General features: G+C 40.2%; 1 protein-coding gene across 1 annotated transcript in view; it reads left to right on the plus strand.

Annotated features, from left to right (window-relative positions):
- Positions 1 to 1,733: 1,733 nt before the first annotated feature.
- Positions 1,734 to 24,592, plus strand: part of XKR6 (XK related 6) — a 378,420-nt gene continuing 355,561 nt past the window's right edge. The window contains 2 exon segments of the mRNA XM_020988928.2: positions 1,734 to 2,146; positions 2,148 to 2,569. Coding sequence (XP_020844587.2) covers positions 1,808 to 2,146; positions 2,148 to 2,569 — 761 coding nt within the window. The 5' untranslated portion in view covers positions 1,734 to 1,807.

Here is a 24,592-nt window from a genome sequence, read left to right on the forward strand (position 1 = left end):
AGGTCCTTGTTTAGCACTCTTAACAGTATTTCTCAAGAATTAAAAGTAAATTATTTCCCCCCTCAATGAGGTGGTATAAAAATAACTCCCGAAGTATACCTGGGTATTAATAATTGTCAAATAAAAAATTTAGTACCACAAATTTATGTAGCACCATTTTTTTCAGTACAGAAATTTAACAGCCAAATATATGTTGCTTACTTTGTCCTTATAGCATACCTGGTGGTTAAGTTGTTATTTAATACTTTGTGTCTGGGGAAACTGATACAGAATAAAATCGAATGAGCTCACAAACACTTAGTTCAATGAGAGAATCCAGGCTTTCTGCCTTTTGGTGAAGTGTTCTTTTCTTTTCACCTGACCATTAATTACAAGTGTAAATTGCCCTGACCAGGGTTAGAATTACACTTTCTTTGGAAAATCATTATAATTCAAATCCATTCAGTGCTGTTTCACTTCCGTAATGTGTTACCTAAGTAGTGTGTGCTACACCTCTATTAATGATACAGCACATTGATAACATTTTCACTCATTTAAAGTCATGTTTACTAACAAGAGTCTTAGCAAGGAAAAATTTGAAAAAGTGATTTTCGCTCACTTTAAATCGCCTTTGTAACAACAACAGAAAAAGGCCAAGGAGGGACTTCTCATGGCTATATCCTAGAGAACTAAATGTATTAACTTCACAATTATTTAAGAATAAACTCTTATCAGCCTCTTATTTTTCTTCTCAAATAATAACCACACAAGTTAATGTGTAGGTGTATATATGTAAAGTGATAATAGCATTTGGCCAAAAAAATGCACTTCAGGGCAGTGAAGATATTCAAGGTCATTATATACCTACTTAATCTTTACTTCAGTACTCAAGATTTAGAAGTCTAACTAATCATCAACTGGTTTATCCTGGAAAGCACTGCAGAAAATAAGCAAAAAACCTACTGACAACAGAGAGACAAAGTTGGCAGTGACAATAAATTCAGGGGGGTCAGGAGAGGTAAGCCTGGAGAGAGCAGGGGAAAGTCAAAGTTGGGGTATGACTGGGTTATTTGTGGGAGTCTCAATTAAATTATATTTATCTTATATGACTAAATTAGGATGGGAATGAGAAGGAGACTCAATTTGGGGAGAGTGTGAGTGTGTGTGTGTGAGACACAGAATAGTGAAAAACAACCATTTTAATTCTAGAGGCTTTAAAGTACAGAATGAGGTCATCCTATCTCCTGGAAGTGACATAGCACCACCTGCTCAACACTTACCCCGCCCCTTCCCTCCTAGGTCCCGCCCCTCCGCCAGCGGCGGGCAGGGGGTTAGGGGGCGTTTCTCCTAGAGAAACGCACTGAGCAGCGACGCTGAGGAAGGGGTCCTCCAAAGCCTCTGGCACTGTCCTCTCCAGGGATCATCTCGGACCTCCCAACCTTACCCAGCGGGTTTCTGAAACGCCAAGGGGTCAACCTGATGGGTTTCGGGGTCAACGGAAGAAGGAAAGAGGAGCCCTGGCGGCGAGAAACCCCCGGCCCCCCGCCCAGCAGCTGAGGAACAGGAGGACGGCCATCTTGGCTGGGCGGGCCGGGCTGGGGAGCGGCGGGCGCTGTGCGATTGGGGGGCTCGCCCGGAAGTGACGCGCACCACCCGGAAGCGGAGGGGGTTCCCCGGCCCACTCCCCCCTCGTTCGTTCGCTCCCCCGCTTCCTCCCCGCCCCCCTTCCTCTCCATTCGTTTCCCCCCCTCCCCCGTTCCCTGCCTTCTTTTCCCCCTTCCCTCCCCATCCCTCCCCCCCAACCTCCGGAGCTGGGAAGAGAGTCAAGATGGCGGCGAAATCCGATGGCGGCGGCGTGGGGGTGGGCTTCGCCCAACTGCACAACCTGGACGAGGCGGTGGGCAGCGGCGGCGAGGAGGACGGGGAGCCCGGGGGAGGCGGCTGCGGCGGCGGAGACGGCAGCGACCCCGGCGAGAGCAGCTCCCTCCACATCTGCCACTGCTGCAACACCTCCTCGTGCTACTGGGGCTGCCGCTCCGCCTGCCTGCGCTCCCTCCTGGGCAAGAAGCCGCGCCGCAGCGCCGCCGCCGCCGACGGGGGGGACCAGCCGCTTCAGCCGCCGGCGGACGCCGCCGCGCCCCCCGAACCGACGCCCCCCTCCGGCGCCCCGCGCCCCCCAGCCCCTGCCGCCGCCGCAGGCGGAGCGGCCGTGGCTCGACTGCCTGTGGATCGTGCTGGCGCTGCTGGTGTTTTTCGGGGACGTGGGCACCGACCTGTGGCTGGCCCTCGACTACTACGGCAAGGGGGACTACGGCTGGTTCGGGCTGACGCTCTTCTTCGTTCTGGTGCCGTCGCTGCTGGTGCAGAGCCTCAGCTTCCGCTGGTTCGTGCAGGACTACACGGGCGGAGGGCTGGGCGCCGTGGAGGGGCTCAGCAGCCGGGGCCCCCCCATGATGGGGGCCGGCTACGGTCACGGGGCGGCCCGCGTGGGGGGAGGCCCGGCCACGCCGGGGGCCCAGCGCTTGTGCCGCCTCTCGGTGTGGATCTGGCAGTCGGTCATCCACCTGCTGCAGATGGGGCAGGTGTGGAGGTAAGAGAGGACCGCTAAGGGGCAGGCAGGGGGGCGGGGGCGGCGGGCAGCGGGCGGCGGGCCGGCTGGCGGATGCCTTGGTCGGAGCGCGCCGGGGTGTCGGGAGGATGCGGCCCTCCAGGTAGCGCTCTCCCCCTATGCGCTTTTCAGTCGTTCCCCGTAGTAGAACCTACGCTCCAGGCCCTTGAAAGTGATGCTGCTGCTTCTCCCAGGGGGTCCGAAGCCCTCCCCGTTTTTTCGGGATCCTTGGCCACACCTTTTTGTCCCGAGGGAGGCCGCAACCTCCCCTTTCCGTCTTGCTTTCTCTGGTAGGTCGTACCTAGACCTAAGACCTTGCTCTCTCCTTATCCTCCCTCACCCTTTCCCAAATCCCTCCTTGTTTCTCTCGATCACCTGCCCACTGCGCCTGTCTTTATTTTTGCCTCTGTACCCCGACTTGTTTTTCTCTGCTGCACCTGGTCTTCGTTCTTCTAGGGAGACCTGTCTTTTCCCTGTCTGCTCTGCGCTGGCCTATGTGGGGTCGTCTGAGAAATCCTTGACTGTCCCCTTCTGTAGGTCTTAACCTTTTTTCATTCCCCCTTTTTTTATCCTTCCCCATTCTTTTCTGACAGATGCCTCCAATCCTCCTCCCACCTCCCAGTAGTTTTTCAGTGGCAGGTGGAATTGTGCAGTATGTCATGAATGTTTAAGTGTTTAATACTTCTTCAGGGAACGCATTGTCTTAGGTACCTTTCTTCTGGTCTTCTTGCCCACCTTTATTTTTTGTTGGCAGGTCAGGTACTTGAGAAGAATGGTGAATGTACAAATGTACACACAGACTTGTCTATATTCTTTCCCCCTCCTCCGAACATTTCCAAGTGCCAGTTGAATTGGTAACAGCCACTTGCAGATGCTCCTTTTGCTTGGTTACTTCTGAGCTTTAACACCCTGACAATTATATTAAGCCCTTAGCAAATCTGCAGTGTTCCCCTGACAAACCAAGTTAAGTACTTGTCTGGAAACAGTAGGGTGAAGGTAAGAAGGTGTTTGGAAAATAACTAACTTGATTGGAGAGGTCTGCATGGGGAAGAGCACTTCACAAATATTGTTTCTGTGAAGAGATACAAGTTACTGAGGCTGCCCTGACTCTTTAATGCAGAAGATTTGCAGTACCTCCAGTATCTGCTGGTTTAGGGCATCTGACACAAGCAGTGTCAGAGGAGTATTTCAGACCAACGGCAAGAACAGAAATAAAATTCCATGTTAGTTGGAGTGTTCCTCTTGTTCTTCATTCAGATACCGTATATTGTGGATTGAAAATCGGAAGGTTTCATGGAACTTAAATGAAATAATTGCAGGTTATGGGTCTGAGCTTTGTGGGGAGGTAAACGGGGGCACCTGAATGGGAGTTCTTAATTTTTCTGGTCGTTAGTTTGTATGTTGGAATTGAACTAGCAACATTTTTTTTTTCCTTAAAAAGCAGTCTGCCTGAAGCTTATTCATTACTTGCTGGTGAAGGTTGTGAGTATAGAAGAGATGTAGAGCAAATAATTTGCAGTTGGTATCATGATTTTATTCTCTTGTATGAATTTAATTTTGAAAATTAATTATTTGCAGTAGAGATACATTTTTTAAACAGTGTAAACAAGGTGAACTTTTGAGCGTAGGAGAAAACTATTACATTGAGGAGAGCTTTTCTCCTGTTGCTCTCAGGAAATAGAAGGAAATGCAGAGAGAGGCAGAAAGTAATGAGGAGATGCTGATTTCCAAATACCTAGAGTTAGTAGTGCATATTGCACTAACAGTGAATTTTTAACAAAATTAACAAATAAACAAGGCTCCCTAAAATATGAGGGAGGAGAGTGAATAATAACGTTTAATTAGGCTGACATTTTTGATCCCTTTATGGTAGGCAGAAATGATAAATTGCAGTGTAACTTGCTGATTATTTATAGCTGTTAGCAAACATTTTGAACTTGATAAAGGTTGTACTGACTGTTAAGAACTTGTAGAGACAATATGGAACAATAATATCCTTGTTGATGTAGTTTTCCTGTTTAGTATTTGGGGTTGTGTGAAATAGGCAGTATTAAAAGAAAGACAGTTTTTTTGTAGTCTCCGTGCAAAGCAGGAATCTGTTGAAATCTGCTCTTACATGTGTTGAAACAAGGCAAGGGTTATTTTTGAGAGGGGAGAGAGGGAGATAAGAGAGACATTTTAAGGGGTTCATGGCTTTAATTTTTTTCAGACAGGAACATTTCAGCAAAACATGGACTTCATACCACAGTAACATTACTTTAACTTTTCCTATTTTTAATCGTCTTAATACTGTAAAAAAGCTTAGATTTCAGAATTATACTTTTTTTTTTACTGTAGTAAAAAGAAAGGTCATAATGTAATTAGGCAGTTACAGATTTAATTCTGTTAAAATCTCTATAAGATCTTTGTATTTGGCTTCTGTAGATGAAATAATCTAACACGTTTATGGAGTGCTTCTTTCTTGGGAGCAGGGGACATTCCCAAATTTTGTTATTTTATTTACCATGGGTTCATAGATCCATTACAGATTAATTTTGATTGTCGTAAATATCACTGGTTTGTATTAAAAATAATTCCATTTCCATTGACCTTAAAAATTTCATACTATGTATCTCTTCTGTCAAGTCAGAAACTATCCATCAACAAATAATTTACACAAATTGTAGGAAAACAGATGCAGAATTAAACTGTGGGCTTTGAAATATCTTTCAGAATTTACATAAAAATTAAAAGTTAGGGTATACTTTTTGCAGGAACCAAGTGGAGCAGGAAAAGGGGTAGTTTGCAAAGCATTTAATGTTAACTTTTGCAGACATCAAAGTGTGACTCCATGGAAATAGATGCCCCACCCAAGTTAAGGTGTTGGCCTCTACTCTCATCACCTTGATGCCAAAGCTTGACTGCTTTCCTCAGTCTCCTCTCCTCTGTGATTGGAGGGTGGAGTACCAAACTCCTCCCATTGCTTTCCTTTATAGAGGGTGGAAACCAAAGTTTCGGCTTACTTCCCTTTGCTGGTTTCTACTCAGCTGAATGATATGCCCCCAGGCTGGGTACTTCCTTGTTTCCCTCAACTCCCACATCTTTTTGTGTGTCTCCCCCTTCTTCAATAGATTATAAGCTCTTTGAGAGCAGAGACTGTCTTTATTTTTATTAGTTGTATTCCCAGCCCCTACCATAGTTCCTAGCACATGGTAAGTGCTTAATGAATATTTATTGGATTGGGTTAAGTTCTGTTTACAGTATGTTATTTCTCTTCTAATTACTGAAGATATTAGACATTCTATATAGCCTTAAGTGAAAAGCATCTAGTTTTCTTGAGAATATCCCAGGGGATACCACTTATTGACATTTGTGAAGTAAATATACATCAGAAAATGTTTTTCTTGTTGGAAAGTAGGATAACTGTTCTCTTGGTGAGTTTGGCATTTGAGAATATTTTATTTAGTTTGGCATAATCATGATGTAGTTTAATATAGTTTGTGTTTGTATTTAGAAGTAAACTTTTCTCTTTCTTAAGTTGCATCTAATTGTGGTGCCATTTAGCTTATTTGAATGGAAGCCCAAAGAAACTTTAATGGTAGTTTCTATAAATACTAAAAGAATTCCATCTAAAAAAATTATCTTTAAAGGAGGAAGAAAGGTCTTTTAAAAGTAATTTATCTTTTTTCCATGTTACAAAACTGGTTATCAGTCTTAGTTCAGGGGAATGCTGTAGAAATGCAAGGGCAAATGTGGATTTCAGTAAGGCACCCTGTGAAGTCCCTCATGTTAGCCTTGTGGACAAGATGGAGAGGTGTGGCCTGGACAATGTGATAATAGAGTCAGGTAGATTTGTTACCGGTCAGCTCAAAGAGTATTTAAAAGATTTTGTCTCATATATTGTGCCACTAAGTGCTATCTGTGTTCAGTACATTTATCAGTCACATCAAGGTACGTGTTCAGATTTGTGGAAGACCTGAAACTGGAAGGGATTGTTAACACATTGGATGATGATTAGAATCTAGGAGGATTGTGATAGGTTGGAACCATGGACAAAACTTAACAAGATGAAATGTTCTAGAAGTAAGGGTAAAGTTTTGCCTTTATAGCTTTAAAAAAAAATCAGTTGTACAATTACAGAATTTGCTAATTTATTAAAAAATTTTTAATTTTAAATAAAGTTTTATGGATGCTTAAAAAAATACAACATTTATTTCCTTGAATTCTGTCATGCCCACGTCCCCATTCAACTTGCCTTTGTAACAAAGGAAGAGTTAAGCAGAACTGCTGGTCAGAATGACACTGTTTTACTGCTGCTGTCCCCCACCTCTGCCTGGAGGGGGGAAGGGTATTTTGTATGTATTCATCTCTTCTACACCAAAGTTTGTCTTTGCAGTTGTGAGTTGGATTTTCATATAGCATTCATTTACATCAAAGATCCATTGTAGGTAGTAGATAGAGGTCTGGGCTCAATTCCTACCTGCCTTAAGACAGACACTTTTTTTTTTGAGAATTTGAACAAGTTGCTTCACCTCTCAGCCTTCTAGGGGACCTAAAGAGACTGTATACTTTGAAGACCTGCTTTAGTAGAGGGAGTCAACCAAATCCCAGTCCCTATTCCCATCCCTTCATTTTAATTATTGTAGTCATTATGTAGATAGTTCTCCTGGTTCTACTTTTTCACTCTGCTTCAATTCATTATATAAAGTTTTGTTTTGTTTTAAGCTTTAATAGGTTTCTACCTGCACTAAAACTTTTGGGATGCTCTGTATATACAGCACACAGCAATGGAATTGTTGTGTCAAAGGTTATGATTTGCTTGCTATTTACCAAGCACGTGGTATAAAGATTCAAATGTTATAGTCACTTCTCTCAAGAAGTTTGCATTTTGTAGTAGGCAGTTGGTAATAGGGAATTAGAACTCTGGAAGAAGTTAGAAATGATTTAGCTTATAGAAATGATATAGAAAGATTTGGGAGATATCTGCATAGATGGAGTAGTTAAGCCATAGAAAACTTCACCAAGAGGGAGAATGTAGACAAAGAAGAAAAAGGCATGAACTTACTAGGGATCTGCTCATTTAAGGGTCAGGAGAAAGATGAATGTCATCAAAGAAGATGGAAGACATAGAGATGGAAGAGGAGAGAACCCTTTAGATTGTCATGTCCAGAAAGTCAAGGGAGGACTGGCTGTCAAGGAGGAAGGGTGGTGGGTGGGTCAGTCAGTGGTGTCACTTGCTGGAGAGTTCAAGAAAGATGACATTAAAAAGGCCATTGGAGTTAATGATTACATTAGATGACATTTATGTAGCACTTTGTGAGCACTTCACACATTTATCATCTCTTTTGATCCTTACAGCATTTCTGTTGTAAGGGGTGACATGTTTCTAGAAAGCACTTTGGCAAATTTTAAGTGTTCCTTGTGTGGGCCAGGTACCATTTTTAGACTCTGCACTTGAAGCTTGCAGTTGAATGGGGCTGGATGAGATGGAGGAGCACAAATAACTATGAAACAGAGTAGACTTGTATTTGAGAAGTATCTCAAAAGTGCTATGAGATACTTGAAGAAGGTGGGATTACTTACTGTGTGCTTTAGGGGAGCTGGGAAGGCTTCGTGGAGGAAGTGGCCCTTGAGTTGGATCTTGAAGAAATGAAGGATAGAGACAAGGACTCTAGATATAGGTAATAGTGTGATATGAGAGGGCAGACTAAGAATAGGGTACCAGGAGTGGCCTATTTTGGCTCTGATGTATGTTACCTGAAAGAGAATGCCAGTGTGAGAGAAGGTTGAAGAAGTGAGTGGAAACCTGATATGGAGAATCTTAGATAGGGGATATTCCCTAAGAAAGACTTAGGGGTTTCTAGTTGGTTACAAGGTCAGTATGAGTAAGCAGGATAGTGTGACTGCCAAAAAACGAATGTGATTTTTGGCTGCGCAAGATAGTCTAGAATACAGAATTATAATGAAGAAAGTGTAGAAAGTCGAACTGTCATTATACTTGGCTAGTTACATTACATCACAGTATTGTGAACAGTCCTGGGAACCTAATCTTGGGAAGAATGTTGACAATTTGAGTACACCTAGAGCAGGAGTTCTTAACAATTTTTGGGCCATGGACCCCTTTGGCAGTCAGAAGTCTATGGATTCTTTCTCAGAATGATCTTTTAAAATGCATGAAAGAAAATACACAGGATTAAAAATGAAAGCAGTTATGTTGGAATGAAGATATAATTCTTCTCCCATCCAAGTTCCCGGACCCCAAGTTAAGAACCCTTATTTCTAGAAGCAAGTGAGTGACCAAACTGGAGAAGGGACTTGTAGCCACAACTTAAGAAGATTGGTTGAAAAATTAATGATATTTATCTTGAAGAAGACACTACATTTCCACTGACTCCCCATTTCAGTCAGCGCCTCAGTCAGAAATCAGGTAAAAGTTTTACTAAATTTTCTAAAATTTATTAAGAGCTTACTATGTATCAGGCACTGTGCTAAGCACTGGGAATACAGGAAGGTAAAAAACTGTTTCTTCTCTCAAGGAGCTCACATTCTAATGGGAAAAGCAATAGTACAAACGAGATATACAGGGCAAATTGGAGGTGTTCTCAGAGGGAAGGCACTACTTTTGAGGATTCTCAAAGGCCTCTTGCAGAAGATGAGATTGTAGAAGGAGCTGAGACTTCAAGGAAACTAGTGAGGCCAGGAGGTTGGAAATCAGGAGGTAGCACAATCCATGCATATAAACAGCCAGTGAAAAGACACAGAATTAGGAAATGGAGTATCTTCTGTGAGGAACAGCAAACAAGCCAATGTAGCTAGATCACAGATTAAGTAGAGAGCAGTAAAGTGTAAGAAGACTGGGAATATTGGAAGAGGCCAGGTTGTGAAGTGCTTTAAAACCAAGTAGATATAATAGAGAGCCCTTGGAATTTATGGAGTCGAGGGGGCAAGATTGATCATACCTGTATTTTAGGAAGATTACTTAGGCAGCTGAGTGGAGAATATGCTGAAGTGAGGAGAAACTTGAAGCCAGGAACACCAACTAGAAGGCTATTGAAATAGTACAAGGAGCCTGTATCACGGTGGCAGCAGTGCCACAGGAGAGACAGTGGCATATTTAACAGATACTGCAAAGGTAGAAATCGGCAGGACTTGTAAGCATGTTGGATATGGAGGATGAATTCAAGCGAGGAATTAATGATGATGACACCTAGGTGGGAGCTTGTATGATTGGGAGGGTGGTGAAGAGGGCTCAGTGCAGAGCCTTGTGGGACATCTGTGGTTAGCAGGTGTGACCTGATTGAGGATTTAGCAAAGGAGACTGAGAACAAATTGTCAAACAGAAGAGCCTGGAGAGAACTTTGGTAACTTTTGAGAGAATAGTTTGAGTTGAATTATGAAGTCTAAAACCAGACTAGTTTAGCCAGAATTTAGATGAGAGTAAGAGGAGAGAAAGTAGAGGCACCAATTTTAGATGGCTTTCTCAAGGAGTTCAGCTATTGAAGAGAATGGAGATATAGGAGAATAGCTAGGAGGGATTGAGAAGTGATATTTCACCTTATCTCAACTAACTTTTGACCCCTTTTTTTTTTCCATTTTGCACTTTTACCTGTCTTAAGCACCTCCACTAAGCTATATTTATCGCGCACACACACACACGCACACACACACACACATGCACACACAAAGATACATGTATAGATATACACCTGTGTGTGCATATATACATACACACATATATTTTTGTTCATCTTATCTCTCCTACCCTCCCATTCTGTAAACTAGCTTATAAATTCCTAGGGTAGGGATTATGCTTTAGTTCTTTGTCTTGGTCCTGTGGCTCAACAGTGCTTCTCAGTAATAGGTGCTTTATAAATGGTAGTTGAAGCAATGAATGAATTTGGCTTGGTTTTTGAAGGAGGAACTGGGAATTTGGAGGGGGGAGGTGCAGTACCTGAGGCAAGGTCCTTCAGCTCAAAAATTTCTTCCTCCAATATTGCCTAAATTAGAGGTTTATTTGAATCAATACATTTTTGTAATGTGCAAACGCCCATAGGGGGTTTAGCTTATTGGTCATTCCTTCTTGGGTATGAATGACTTTAATCATATTATCTTCCTGTCAGCCTTACCAGACTAAAGTTTAGTTGTCTCTTTGTAGAAGGTAGGGGAATGGAGAAGAAAAGTCAAAAGTAATTTTGGATTATGAGGCAGGCTCACAGTGGGGTGTTAAATCATACATATCAATGAGAGGACAGCTTAAGGAAGTTTTTAAGAGTGCATTAGGAGTTCTGGGCTCCAAGTTCTAGCTATATTACTAAGGAGCTGTGTAACTTTGAGGAATCTCTCAGGTCTCAGTTTTCTCATTTAAAAAAACTTGACATTTATATATTTTACTTTACATACATTATTCTCATTTGAACTTCATAAATAGTTTTGCATAAAGAGGCTACAAATACCTGCATTTTACAGATAGGGAAACTGAAGCTAGGAGAGGTTAAATGATTTTCCCTTGTAAGTCAGAGGTAAATTTGAACTTGGATCTCTCCTGACTCCAGGTCTGGTGCTCTTTCTACTACACTATGCAAATTCCCTGATATGAAATATTATATGAGATGATATTGAGATCTAATGAGATAATATTTGTAAAACACTTAGCATAGTGCCTGGCACATAGTAGAAGCTGTAGAAATGCTTATACTCTTCTCCTTCCTACCACGGGGATTGGATGAGATAAATTTTGAGGTTCCTTTCAGTATTAACTACTGATGATTAATTAATTATATGAAGGCAGTGAGTACCCAGGCAATGGGCATTTGGGGACAGGGGATTTAGAATAAACTGGAGACAGACTTCTGTATCACTTTATGTCTAGGCTTTTTTGCTGGTTGGCCTCCAATGAACATTTTTAATGTACCTTTTATGTGCATTGTACTGTGTTAGGCACCAGGGCATATATAAAGATAAATAGTAGTCCCTGCCCTGAATGAATGTGCTTACAATCTAATAGAAGCAAGAAGACAGGATGCAAATTATTGTAAGGAAGAGGTTATAACAACCTTCTTTAAATTTAGGCTCTATAAATTGAGGTGTATTACTCTTCTGCTAAAAAAGATAGACATTTTCTTACGGTTAAGATATAATAATAAATAGCATTAGAATTGTTTTGCTTTGTCTCAGAGATTAGAACTTGGAGTAGTGGTTAGAATTAATCATTAAATATTTATTAATTGCCTACTATGTGCCAGTGTTCTAAGCTTTAGGGATTAAAAGAAATGCGAAAAATAATTTCTGCCCTTGAGGAGCTTAAATTCTAATGTGGGAAGTGACAAGCAAACAAGTATATACAAACAGTATACAGGAAAAATAGGAAATAATCGACAGAGAGAAAGGCACTAATATGAAGAAGGATTGGCACTAGAATGAAGGATTGGTGAAGGTTTCCTGTAGAAGGTAGGATTTTAGCTGGGACTTGGAAGCCAGGGAAACAAGGAAGTAGAGATGAGGAAGGGACAACATTTCCATGCATGAGGGGTAGCCAGAAAAAATGCCTGGAATAGAGAGATGGAATGTCTTATTCTTGTTCAGGGGATTACAAGAATGCCAGTGTCACTGGATTGAAGGGTGTGTGAGAAGGTTTATGGTGTAAGAAAACTGAGGGACATGGGGTGGTGGTTATGAGAAGGTCTTGTTAAGCCAAACAGCATTCCATATTTGATCCTGGAGGTGATAGGGAGCTACTGGAATTTAAGTAAGGGGGTGACATTGTTTGGGAAATCACGTTAGTGGCTGTTTAGAGGATAGGTTGGAGTAGGGAGTGGAGTGGAGAGGCAGGCACACCCACAAGCATGTTATTGCCAGATTCCAGGTATGTGGTGATGAGAGCCTGCATAAGAGTGCTAGCAATGTCAGAGGAAAGAAGGGAACTTATTTTTTTTTCATAGAGGGTTAAAAAAAATTCTTTATTTTGTTAAATACTTCCCAGTTACATGTAAAAGAATTTAAGCAATCATCAAAAAAAAATTTGAGTTTCAGATTCTCTTCTTTCCTGCCCCTCCCCCCTCCTTGAGAAGGTAAGCACATTAATTTTGATTATACTTGTAAGGTTAGGCCAAACATTTCCACATTAGCCATGTTGCAAAAAGAAAACACAAACAACATATAACTAAAAATAAGGTAAAAAAATGTTTTAATCTGCATTGAGAGTTCATCAGTTCTCTCTCTGAAGGTGGTTAGCATTTATTGTCATGGGTCCTTTGAAATTGACTTGGATCATTGTGTTGATTAGACTAGCTAAGTCTTTCACAGTTGATCATCCTCACAGTATTGCTGTTACAGTATGCAGTGTTCTTCTGGTTCTGCTCACTTCCCCTTTGCATGAGTTCTTCCCAGGTTTTTCTGAAACCATCCTACTTGTCATTTCTTTTAACATAATAGTATTCCATCACATCATATGCTATAACTTGTTCAGTAATTTCCCACTTGATGGGCATCTCTTCAATTTCCAATTCTTTGTCACCACAAAAAGAGCAGATTGTTTTGATGATTACCATTTTATAATATACTTTGAAATCTGAAAGTTTCCTTCCTTAACATTTTTTCATTAATTCCTTGATATTCTTGAACTTTTGTTCTTCCAGATAAATTTTGTTACTATTTTTTCTAGCTCTGTTAAATAATTCTTTGGTAGCTTGTTTGGTATGGCATTGAGTAAATAAACTAATTTAGGTAGAATTGTCATTTTTATTATATTGATTTGGCTTATCCGTGCACAATTAATATTTAGATCTGTATTTATGTGAAAAGTGTTTTGTAATTGTGTCAATATAATCTCTGGGTTTATCTTGGCAGGTAGACTCCCAAGTATTTTATATTGTCTGCAGTTATTTAAATAGAATTTCTTTTTCTATCTCTTCCTTCTGGGTTTGGTTGGTAGTATGTAGGAATACTGATTATTTTTGTGGGTTTATTTTGAAGTTATTAATTGTTTCAGCTAGTTTTTTTAATTGATTCTTTAGTGTTCTCTAAGTATCATATATCAGATCATCATATCGTCTACAAAGACTGATAGTTTTGTTTCTTCATTCCTTCATTTTATTCTTCTTTCCTTGTAGCTAGCATTTCTAGTACAATATTGAATAATAGTGGTGATAACAGACATCCTTGTTTCACTCCTGATCTTAATGGGAAGGCTTCAGGTTTATCTCCATTACAGATAATGTTTGCTCTTGGTTTAAGAAAGGTTCTATCAATTCATAGTCTGTGTAATATTTTTAATAGGAATGGGTATTGTAATTTTTTTTTAGGCAATTAGGGTTCAGTGACTTGCCCAGGGTCACACTGCTAGTAAGTGTCAAGTGTTCGGTCTGAGGCTGCATTTGAACTCAGGTCCTCCTGACTTCAAGGTGGTGCTCTATCCACTTCATAACCTAGTTGCCCCCAGGTATCATATTTTTTCAAAGGCTTTTTCTGCATCTATTGATATATGATTTTTCTTTTTGTTATTGATACAGTCAATTATGTTGATTGTTTTCCTAATATTGGCCCTGTATTCCTGGTATAAATCCCATTTGGTCGTACTGCGTGATATTTGTGACTTCTTGTTATAATCTCCTTGCTAAGATTTTATTAAAATTTTTTGCATTGATAATCATTAAGAAAATTGGTCTGTATTTTCCCTTTCTATGTTTTTGCTCTCCCTGGTTTAGGTATCAAAACTATATTTGTGTCATCAAAGGAATTTGGCAGGATATTTTCCTTACTTGTTTTTTCATCTAGTCCTAGGGATTTTTTTTTCTTGAGCAGCTCAATTATGGGTAGTTCAATTTTTTTCTAAGATAGGGTTATTTAAGCATTCTGTTTTCTCTTCTGTTAATCTGGGCAGCTTACATTTTTGTAAATATTCATCCATTTCGCTTGAATTGTCAGTTTGCTGGCATATAATTGAGCAAAATAATTCTTTAATTTCATCTTTACTAGTGGTGCATTCACCCTTTTCATTTTTGATACTGGTAATTTGGTTTTCTTCTTTCTCTTTTAAAATCAAATTAACCAGTGATTTGTCTTTTATTATTTTTTCCCCATAAAACCAGCTCCTAGTTTTATTTATTAGTTCACTGTTTTGTTTTGTTTTTTAATTTTCAGTTTTACTAATCTCTCCTTTGATTTTCAGAATTTCCATTTTGGAGTTTAACTGGGGACTTTTAATTTGTTCTTTTTCAAGTATTGTTAGTTTCATACCTGGTTCATTGATCTGTTCTTTCTGTCTTGTATTGACATATTGATGTAGTGACGTGTGTTTAGACATATAAAATTTCCCCCAAGTATTGTTTTGGCTGTATCCCACAAATTTTGGAATGTTGTCTCATTGTTGTCATTCTCTTTAATGAAATTATTGATTATTTCTGTGATTTGTTCTTTGACTCACTCATTCTTTAGGATTAGATTATTTAATTTTCAATTAGCTTTTATTCTGTGCTTCCACAAAAAGAGTGCATTTAATATTTCTGGTTTTCTGCATTTGGATGTGTGAGGGGTTTTATGTCCTAATACAGAGGTGGGGAACGAGGCCACATGTGGCCTTCTAGGTCCTTGGGTGCAGCCTTTTGACTGAGTCCAAGTTTTACAGAACAAATCTTTTTGTTAAAGGGATTTGTTCTCTGAAGTTTGAATTCAGTCAAAGGGTGGTAGTTTCATGTTATTTGGATGGTTTCTTTCTTGCTGATTGAAGTATTTTCTCTTTGATCTGGGAGTTCTGGAATTTGGCTATAATATTCTCAGGATTTTTCATTTTAGGGTCTCTTTTAGGTGGTGATTGGTGGAGTCTTTCAATTTCTATTTTACCCACTGGTTCTAGGGTGTCAGGGCAATTTTCCTTGATGATTTCTTAAATATGATGTCTAGGTTCTTTCTTTGATAATGGCTTTCAGGCAGTCTGGTAATTCTTAAATTATCTTTCCTTGATCTGTTTTCTAGATCAGTTGTTTTTCTAATGAGATATTTCACATTTTCTTCTATTTTTTCATTCTTTTGACTTTGTTTTATTGTTTCTTGCTGTCTCATGAAGTCATTGGCTTTCACTTGTCCAATCCTGATTTTTAAGGAATTATTTCCTTCAGTGAACTTTATTTTATTTTATTTTATTTTTCAGTTAATAAATATTTATTAAACTCCTACTATGTACCAGGTACTATGATAAGGATACAAAAAAAGGCAAAAGATAGTCCCTCTTCTCATAGTCTGTTAGGGAGACAACATGCAAAATAACTTTGTACTAATAAGCTATATACAGGACATATTTGAAATAACCAATAGAAGGAAGGCACTAGAATGAAGGGTGTTTTGAAAAGGCTTTCTATAATTGAAGGTAGGATTTTTTTTTGGTCTTACTTTTTTTTTATGAATTTATTTATTTTTAGTTTTCAACATTCACTTCCACAAGTTTTTGAGTTCCAAATTTTCACCCCATCTCCCCCTTCCCCCCCACCCCAAGATGGCATGCATTCTGAATATCCCTTCCCCTAGTCTCCTCTCTTCTATCTCTCTCCCCTTCTCTTATCCCCTTCCCCTTCTATTTTCCTGTAGGGAAGGGCAGACTTCTGTACCCCATTTCCTATATTTCTTATTTCCCAGTAGCATGTGAAAACATTTTTTTAAACATATGTTTTTAAAACTTTAGGTTTCAAATTTTCTGTCTTCCTCCCTCCCCACCCACCCTCATTGAAAAGGCAAGCAACTCAATATAGGTTGTACATGTGCAGTTATGCAAAACACGTCCATAGTAGACATGTTTTGAAAAACTAATTCTATTTCCCTTAATCCTATCCTGCCCTCCCATTTATTCTATTCTTTTTTTGACCCTGTCCCTCCTCAGAAGTATTTACTTCTGATTATCCCCTTTCCCAATCTGCCCTCCTCTCTATCATCCCCCTGCTCTCTTGTCCCCTTCTCCCCCTTTTTTCCTGTAGGGTAAGACAGATTTCCATACCCAATTGAATGTGTATGTTATTCCCTCCTTAAGCCAAATCCTATGAGAATAAGATTCATTCATTCCCTCTCACCTTCCCCGTTTCCCCTCCACTGTAAGAGACTTTTCTGTTTTTTTTTGTGAGATAATTTACCCCATTCTACCTCTCCCTTTCTTCTTCTCCGAGTATAATCCTCTCTCATCCCTTAATTTTATTCTCCAGATATGACCCCTTAATCTTCAACTCACCCTGTGCCCCCTATCTATCTATCTACATATACATACATATATTTTTTCCTCCAACTACCCTAATACTGACAAAGGTCTCATGAGTTATAAATATCATCTTTCCATGCAGGAATGTAAACAGTTCAATCTTAATAAGTCTCTTATGATTTCTCTTTCCTGTTTACCTCTTCATGTTCCACTTGAGTCCTGTATTTGAAAGTCAAATTTTCTATTCAGCTCTGGTCTTTTCATCAAGAATGCTTGAAAGTCCTCTATTTCACTGAATGACCATTTTTTCCCCTGAAGGATTATACTCAGTTTTGCTGGGTAGGTGATTCTTGGTTGTAATCCTATCTCCTTTGCCCTCCGGAATATTATATTCCATGCCCTGGTCCTTTAATGTAGAAGCTGCTAAATCTTGTGTTATCCTGATTGTGTTTCCACAGTACTTGAACTGTTTCCTTCTGGCAGCTTGTAATATTTTCTCCTTGACCTGGGAACTCTGGAATTTGGCTACAATATTCCTAGGAGTTTTCCTTTGGGGATCTCTTTCAGGAGGAGATCTGTGGATTCTTTCAATTTCTATTTTGCCCTCTGGTTCTATATATCAGGGCAGTTTTCCTTGATAATTTCTTGAAAGATGATGTCTAGGCTCTTTTTTTGATCATGGCTTTCAGATAGTCCAATAATTTTTAAATTCTCTCTCCTGGATCTATTTTCCAGGTCAGTTGTTTTTCCAATGAGATATTTCACATTGTTTTCTAATTTTTCATTCTTTTGGATTTGTTCTACTGTGTCGTGATTTCTCATAAAGTCACTATCTTCCAATTGCTCTATTCTAATTTTTAAGGAAGTATTTTCTTCAGTAAGCTTTTGGACTTCCTTTTCCATTTGGCCAATTTTTCTTTTTAGGGCATTTTCTCCTCATTGGCTTTTTGGACCTCTTTTGCCATTTGGGTTAGGCTATTTTTTAAGGTGTTATTTTCTTCAGTATTTTTTTGGGTCTCCTTTAGCAAGCTGTTGACTTGTTTTTCATGATTTTCTTGCATCACTCTCAGTTTTTCCTCTACTTCCCTTACTTGCTTCTCAAGATCCCTTTTGAGCTCTTCCAAGGCCTGGGACTGATTCATATTTTTCTTGGAGGCTTTGGATGTAGGAGCTTTGACTTTGTTGTCTTCTTCTGGTTGTATATTTTGATCTTCTTTTTCACCAAAGTAAGATAATATAGTCTGACTCTTTTTTGCTGCTTGCTCATGATCCGGCCAATTACTTGAGTTTTAAACTCTTTGTTAAGGTAAATCTGCTTCCAATGTGGAGAATGTACTGTCCAAGCTTCAGGGGTTTGTACAGCTGTTTTCAGAGATACTTGTAGGGACCTGTAAATTTTCAGTTCTTCCAAGGTGGTATAATAAGGTGCGAGGTGTTTACTCCTTTCCTGGCCTGTGACTACAAGTTCGCCTTTCTGTCCTGTAACTGTGAGGAGGGTTTTCTCTCCACAGCCACTACAAGCTCCACCACACCAGCGGTCCTCCTCACCCTGGCACCGCTGCCCAGTACTGTGACCCAGATCCAAACACGGGCAAAGCAAGAGATTCCTTCCTCAGCACTGGCAAAGAGATCCCTGCAATCCCTCTCTGATCAGCCACTGGATTCCCCCTCAGTCTGTGGGCCGGAAGCTCGGGAAGCAGCTCCCCTCCCCCCACCCTCTTGGGGAATGGAGCTGAAACCCCGCCTTCCTTTCTCAGCACCGACAGAAACAGACTTTTCCCACTGACCTTCTAAGTTGTTTTTGACATTGGTGGATTGAGGAGTCTGGAAACTGCCAGAGTTGCCCAAGATTCAGTCCTCTGAGGCCTGCTCCAGGTTTGCTGCGGCCTGCGCGCCCACGCTACGCTGCGCTGCGCTGTGCTCCCAGCCCGGCGATACACCTTTCTGATCAATCATTCAGGTTGTTTTGGGCTGGAAATTTGTTTCACTCTGTCTTTTTGTGGGTTCTGCTGCTTCAGAATTTGTTTAGAGCCATTTTTTTATGAGTATTTGGAGGGGTTTGGAGGAGAGCTCAAGCAAGTCAGTGCTTTCACTCCACCATCTTGGCTCCGCCTGAACTTTATTTTTTTTTCAATATTTTTTTGTGCCTCTTTTTCCAAGGTGTTAATTTTCTTTTCATAATTTTCGTCCTTTGCTTTCATTTCTTTACCTAATTTTTTTCCATACCACTCTCATTTGAATTTGAAAAGTGTTTTTTAGTTCTTCTAGGAAGTATTGTTGGACTTGTGTCCAGTTCACACTTTTCTTCAAGGCTTTGCTTGTAGCTTTTTGTGACTTAATTGTCTTCTGAGTTTGTGTTTTTATCTTCCCTCTTACGATAGTAGCCTTTTATGGTAAAGTTATTATTTTGTTTCATTTTTCCACCCTATTTCTTGAATTGGTATTTTATGTTAATGTCGAGTTCTGTTCCGGAAGTAGGGTGCTAGGGGCAGGCTCTATCTGAAGCTTCAGCTTTTTTTCCACTTTTGTTTTCAGAGCTGGTTCTGGGAGTTTGGAAGTTTTGGGTGCTTCCAAGGTAGTGTGATCTTGGGGGAAGTGTGTTTGCTGTTCTCTTGGTCTGAACTCTGGTCCTTTCCTAGGAAGGGCCCCTGATCCCTTGGAATTGCAATCAGTATGCTCCTTAGGGCCTTTCCTGTCTTGTGACAAGAAGTGATACTGCCTCTCAGGTCTTTCATTCACTTGACCAAAAGTGCCCCTTTCCACCCTTAAACTGAGACCCAGAAGTGAGTATAGGCAATGGAATTGCCAAACAGTTGCCCCTCAAGACTCCCATTCCCTCTTGACAGTGCTTCTCTCTGACCTTAGAGTATGACCCAGAACTGGATATAGGCAGTGGAGCTGCTAAATAGTCTGTGGTCCTGTGTCTAGTACAACACAGGATTCTCTTTCTGCAATCTCTTTCTGACCAGTTGCCTGGTTTCCTTACTATCTCTTGCTTGAGAGCTTCCAAAATTGCTGCTGCTTCTGTCACCACCACTTAGTCTTATCACTCCCCATGTCACAGATCTCTCTCTCCAACCTCTTATGTTGTCTTGTGCTGGGAAGAATGTCTAGCTCTGACCTTTTGTTGGTAATGTCACTCCCAAATTACATTTAAGGCTTATTTTAAAGTTTTTTTTGGGGGAATGTTGGGTAAGCTTGGCCGAGTGCTTCTCTACTCAGCCATCTTGACCCTGCCCCTGGAAGTCAAGCATATTTGAGAGACGTTGCCTAGGTAAAATCAACAGGCCTTGGCAACACAGATTGGATATAGAGGGTGAGAGAAAATGATAAATTGAGGATAACTACTAGGTTGCAAACCTGAGGTACTGAGAACATGGTGGTGCCATAATAATGAACGTAGGTAGTGGGGAGGGTTTAGGAGGAAAGGTAATGAGTTCCATTTTAAATGTGTTTAGTTTAAGATGTCCAGTGAACATGCAGTTTGAGATATCTTAATGGCAGTTGTTGATAAGAGACTAAATGTTAGCAGAGAGGTTACTATAAATTATAGAGAGGCAGAGCTATCAAAAAACTCTTCATTCTCTTGCTAAAACTGAAGGTCTTTAAACAGAGCCTGGATGAACCCTTGTTGGCATTGTTGTTGAGGGATATTTGGTCAAGTGTGGGTTGGACTAGATGACCTCAGATTTCTTTTAACTCGAAGTCTCTGATTTTGTTGTACATATATTTATGCTTATTTTACAAATTAGAATATAAGTGCATAAGACTACGACCTAAAATGCAAAGATTCGTTGCTCTGGTGAATGCCGTTCCCTACTTCAGCTGTAACTTAGCTCCTGGCAACAGAATCAGAAATTGCTAACTTTAATGAAACAACAATGCTTCTATAGCAAAGAAAAGGCCAAGAGAATATTAAAGGTTTTCCCTCTTTAGAAGGAATTGTAAACATTTAGATAGGCTAGTAGCCATAGAGAGAATCAACCCAATGCCACTTCAGTTGTAAAAATCTTATGATTCTTCTGCAGAATTTAAATTTATAATCAGTGTACCTGTAAGCAAAAGGTGCTAACTGAAGATTTGGGAGAAAACTAACCCCATTGAAACATTAAAATATTAAAAGCACCTCACTCCAGGATCCATTTTTCCTAGAATCATACATAGAACCTCGGTGTTGGACCTTAAAGTTCGTTCTTAGAGAAAAAAGAAATCTAAACTAGTTTTGAAAGAGGAGTGATAGGTATATCAATACCAATTTAGCTGCTACTCAGAATAGCCAATTTCATACCACTCTTGTTCTCTTTTTTCCTTTTCCCTTTTATATGTTTCTGATAAAATTTTTTGGAATTCTGGGTAGAATTTACCTCAAAACAGTAGTCAGATATGAAGAAGGAATTTAGAGGGCTGTGCCAAGACTTTTTCTTTCTATACCTTTCTACTAAATTCTAAAATACAAAAAAATCCTTTAGGTTACTGCTAACAAAAGTTTTCCCAATATCCTTTCAGAATTTTGGGCTCATAGTATTTATGATATAGATGAGGAATTTGGGAAATTAACTACCTATAACTTTTTGTTTCCCTTCTGTACTGTAGAGCAGTTGTTTTTAATCTAGGGTCAGTTAAATTGTTGGCATTTTTTTTTAAACTGTGTTAACAACAAGAAGCAACAGTCGATTTCCTTCCTGGCTCACTCCCCTGAGCATGCTTCCATCATGGGGCCAATTAGATGATTGCTGAGTACTTGCCCTGCCCCACCATATCATCAGAACACCTAGCCAGTATATTCACTTTCTGGTCTGGCCTGCCCATAACAGGTCTGCCTTCCCCTCTCGATGGTCACCCCCACCTCTCCCTCCTCTTTATATGTTCTCTTCCCATATTAGAATGTAGGCTTCTTGAGAGCAGGGATTATTTTGTTTCTTTGTTTTTGTATCCCCATCACTTAGCATGGTGCCTGGCATATAGTAAGAACCTGATAAATGGTTTATTTACTTTTCTAATGTATTTTAATAGTAATTGGTATCCTTGGTAATCCTATGTATTTTGTTTTGCGCATTTTGAATCTTTATTCTGAGAAGGGGTACATAGATTTCGCCAGACCGTCAAAGGGATCCATGACACAAAGAAAGTTAAGAACCTGCACTTTTAACCCCATTTGGGGTTGCAAAAAATTTGACAACAGTAAAAGGTTTCTGAACATGCAATGACCAAAAATTAATTCAAAATCAAGCATGCAATGAATCCAAGGTGTTCCTGGCAGTTCTTGTTCATGTTGTATTGCACAACTTCACTGCTGTCTTGGTTCTGAACACAAAGCACGCACACTCTCGGGCAATGCAATGCCAACGAAAGCTACCAAAACCCAAAAAGGGGGCGCGAGGGGAAAAAGTTTAAGAAACCCTGCTTTAGAGAGTTGCCATAAAGTCCTCCGTGCCTGTAATTCTTTCTGTCTTCATCTCCATCTCCTGGCCTCCTTCAAGTCCCAGTTAAAATCCTATCTTCCACTAGAAGCCTTTGCTGTACTCCTTAACACTAGTGTCTTTCCTCTGTTGCTTATCTCCAATTTACTGTGTATATATCTTGTTTGTACAGAGTTGTTTGAACATTGTCTTGACTGTTAAGACTGTGAGAGCTCCTGAGAGCAGGGACTGTCTTTTGCTTTCATACTCACATCACTTAGTTCAGTGCTTAGCATATAGTAAGCACTTAATAAATTCTTGTTGACGGACACAAAGAAGGAAGAAAAGTAGCTGAGATACCTTGAAAGTCATAGGAGATAAAATCTAAAAAAAGCCAGCTAGTCAACAAGCATTTAGAAAGACCTCTTTCAGAAGGTGGGATAGGAACTGTCTTGAAGGAAGCTAGGGAAACTAAGAGGTAGTGAAAGAGCAGAGCATTCTAGTCATGGGGGATGGACAGCCCATGCAAGAGTGAAGAGGTGGTAGGAGCAGTGTCCATTCAGGGAGCAGCAACTTGGCCAGTATAGCTTAATTGTAGGGTGTGTGGAGAATGGAGCAAGATGTGAGGAGACCAGGAAGTTAGGAAGCACCCACATTATGAAAAGCTGTAAGCACTAAGCGGAGGGCTTTATATTTGATTCTGGAAGTAATAGGGAATCATTGCAGCTCATTGAGCAGGGGAGTGACATTGTCAGACTTACACTTTAGAAAAATTACTTTGGCATCTCAGTGGAAGATGGATTGAAATAGAGATTTGAGGGAGGGGGAAACCAATTAAAAGACTGTTTATTTTAGTAGTCCTGACAAGAGGTGATGAAGACCTGAATTAGGTTGGTGATTGCATGAGTGGAGAGCTAGTAGTAAAATACATGGTCTCAAATATCTATACAGAAATTCCAAAAATTTAAGTAACAAAAATAACTGAAGGTCTTTAATGCAAGGAGGCAAATTGGATCTCAGATATTATTAAGACTTGGTTGGATAAAACCTTTGACTGAATGATGCCACTGGATAGATTGTATTGATAAGTTATGCTCATATGAGGAAATCCAGGAACTAGACAGGGTAAACATGAGAGTATTTAGTTGAAAGTCAGGGGAGGGAGAAACAAAAGTGATTTTTGTCATTTGGAATATCCTATCCAGGGGGTGGGGAACCTGCAGCTTCAAGGCCACATGTGGCCCCCTAGGTCCTCAAGTGCTGCCCTTTGACTGAATCCAAATTTCACAGAACAAATCCAGAGATCCCTGGAAGTTTGGATTCAGTCAAAGGGCTGCACTTGAGGACCTAGAGGGCCACATGTAGCCTCAAGGCTACAGGTTCCCCCCCGCTGTATACCACATGGACCAAAATAGGAAGTAGGTGAAGAGTTTGCCAGGCACAGAAGAATGATACAGTAGTGATGGAGGATTTCAGTTATTAAAACATTTTCTGGAGCTCTCTCTTCTAAAAGCAGAACAGTTAATAATTTCTTTACTTGCCTTTGTTGTAATTTTGTGTTGCAGGGTGTAAGAATCAATAAGGGAAAATTCTCTTCTGGATCCGATTCTTATATGGAGGAACTGGTGACATGAGTGCGAAAGATAGGAATCCTGTGGGGAAGTGGGAAGGAGAATTGAAATTTACCAGTATATTCTAGAGTTTGTGATAGAGAAAGATGAAATCTTTGCATAGTCTGACGTTTACTCTGCATTTTGGGAAAACAGATTTCAGAAGGTTCACAGGACAAATAGATATTATTTCACAGAGTTATATCCTGCAGGGGAAGTCAGCCCAGGAGGGATAGGGGATACACAAGAATGAAATTCTGAAGGTACAAAGTGAGCTGGAAAAATGGTTATTTGTCTGAAGAGCTTGATGTGGATGCACAGTGAGCTCACCATCTAACTTAGATTTTAGAAAGAAATATACAGAAGATGTGGAAACAAGGCCAGATAACGGGATAAATAGAAGAATGTAGCCAAGTCCTATAAAAATAATGTTAGAACTGCTGAAACTTAAGAGTGGGAAGAGATAATACTTGGGAAGAGAAGCCAAGGATAAGGGGGGGGAAAGTCTTATTTTTAGCTCTGTAGGGAGAAAAAGGAGCAAGGAAGGGACTCAGGACTTTTGTTTGGGGTGGATGGGATGATGATAGCTGATAACAGAGAGAAGGCTGACCTTGATTTGCTTCATGTGTACCAGAAATGAAAGAACAACAATGACTAATAGGGAGTTGACATACAAGTTAAATGAAGTGTTAGTAAGAGAACGTTTAGTTGCCCTTGATGAATTTCAAGTCACCTGGTCTCAAGGAATTATATCTTCCAGTTTTATTAAAAACCAAACCAAACAACAACAGCAGTAATATCATTGACAGATATGTTGTTGAGCCATGATTAGTGATGCTTG

This window comes from Phascolarctos cinereus, unplaced genomic scaffold (genome assembly GCF_003287225.1).
Source record: "Phascolarctos cinereus isolate Bilbo 61053 unplaced genomic scaffold, phaCin_HiC Scaffold_2;HRSCAF=192, whole genome shotgun sequence".
NCBI classification, from domain to species: domain Eukaryota; kingdom Metazoa; phylum Chordata; class Mammalia; order Diprotodontia; family Phascolarctidae; genus Phascolarctos; species Phascolarctos cinereus.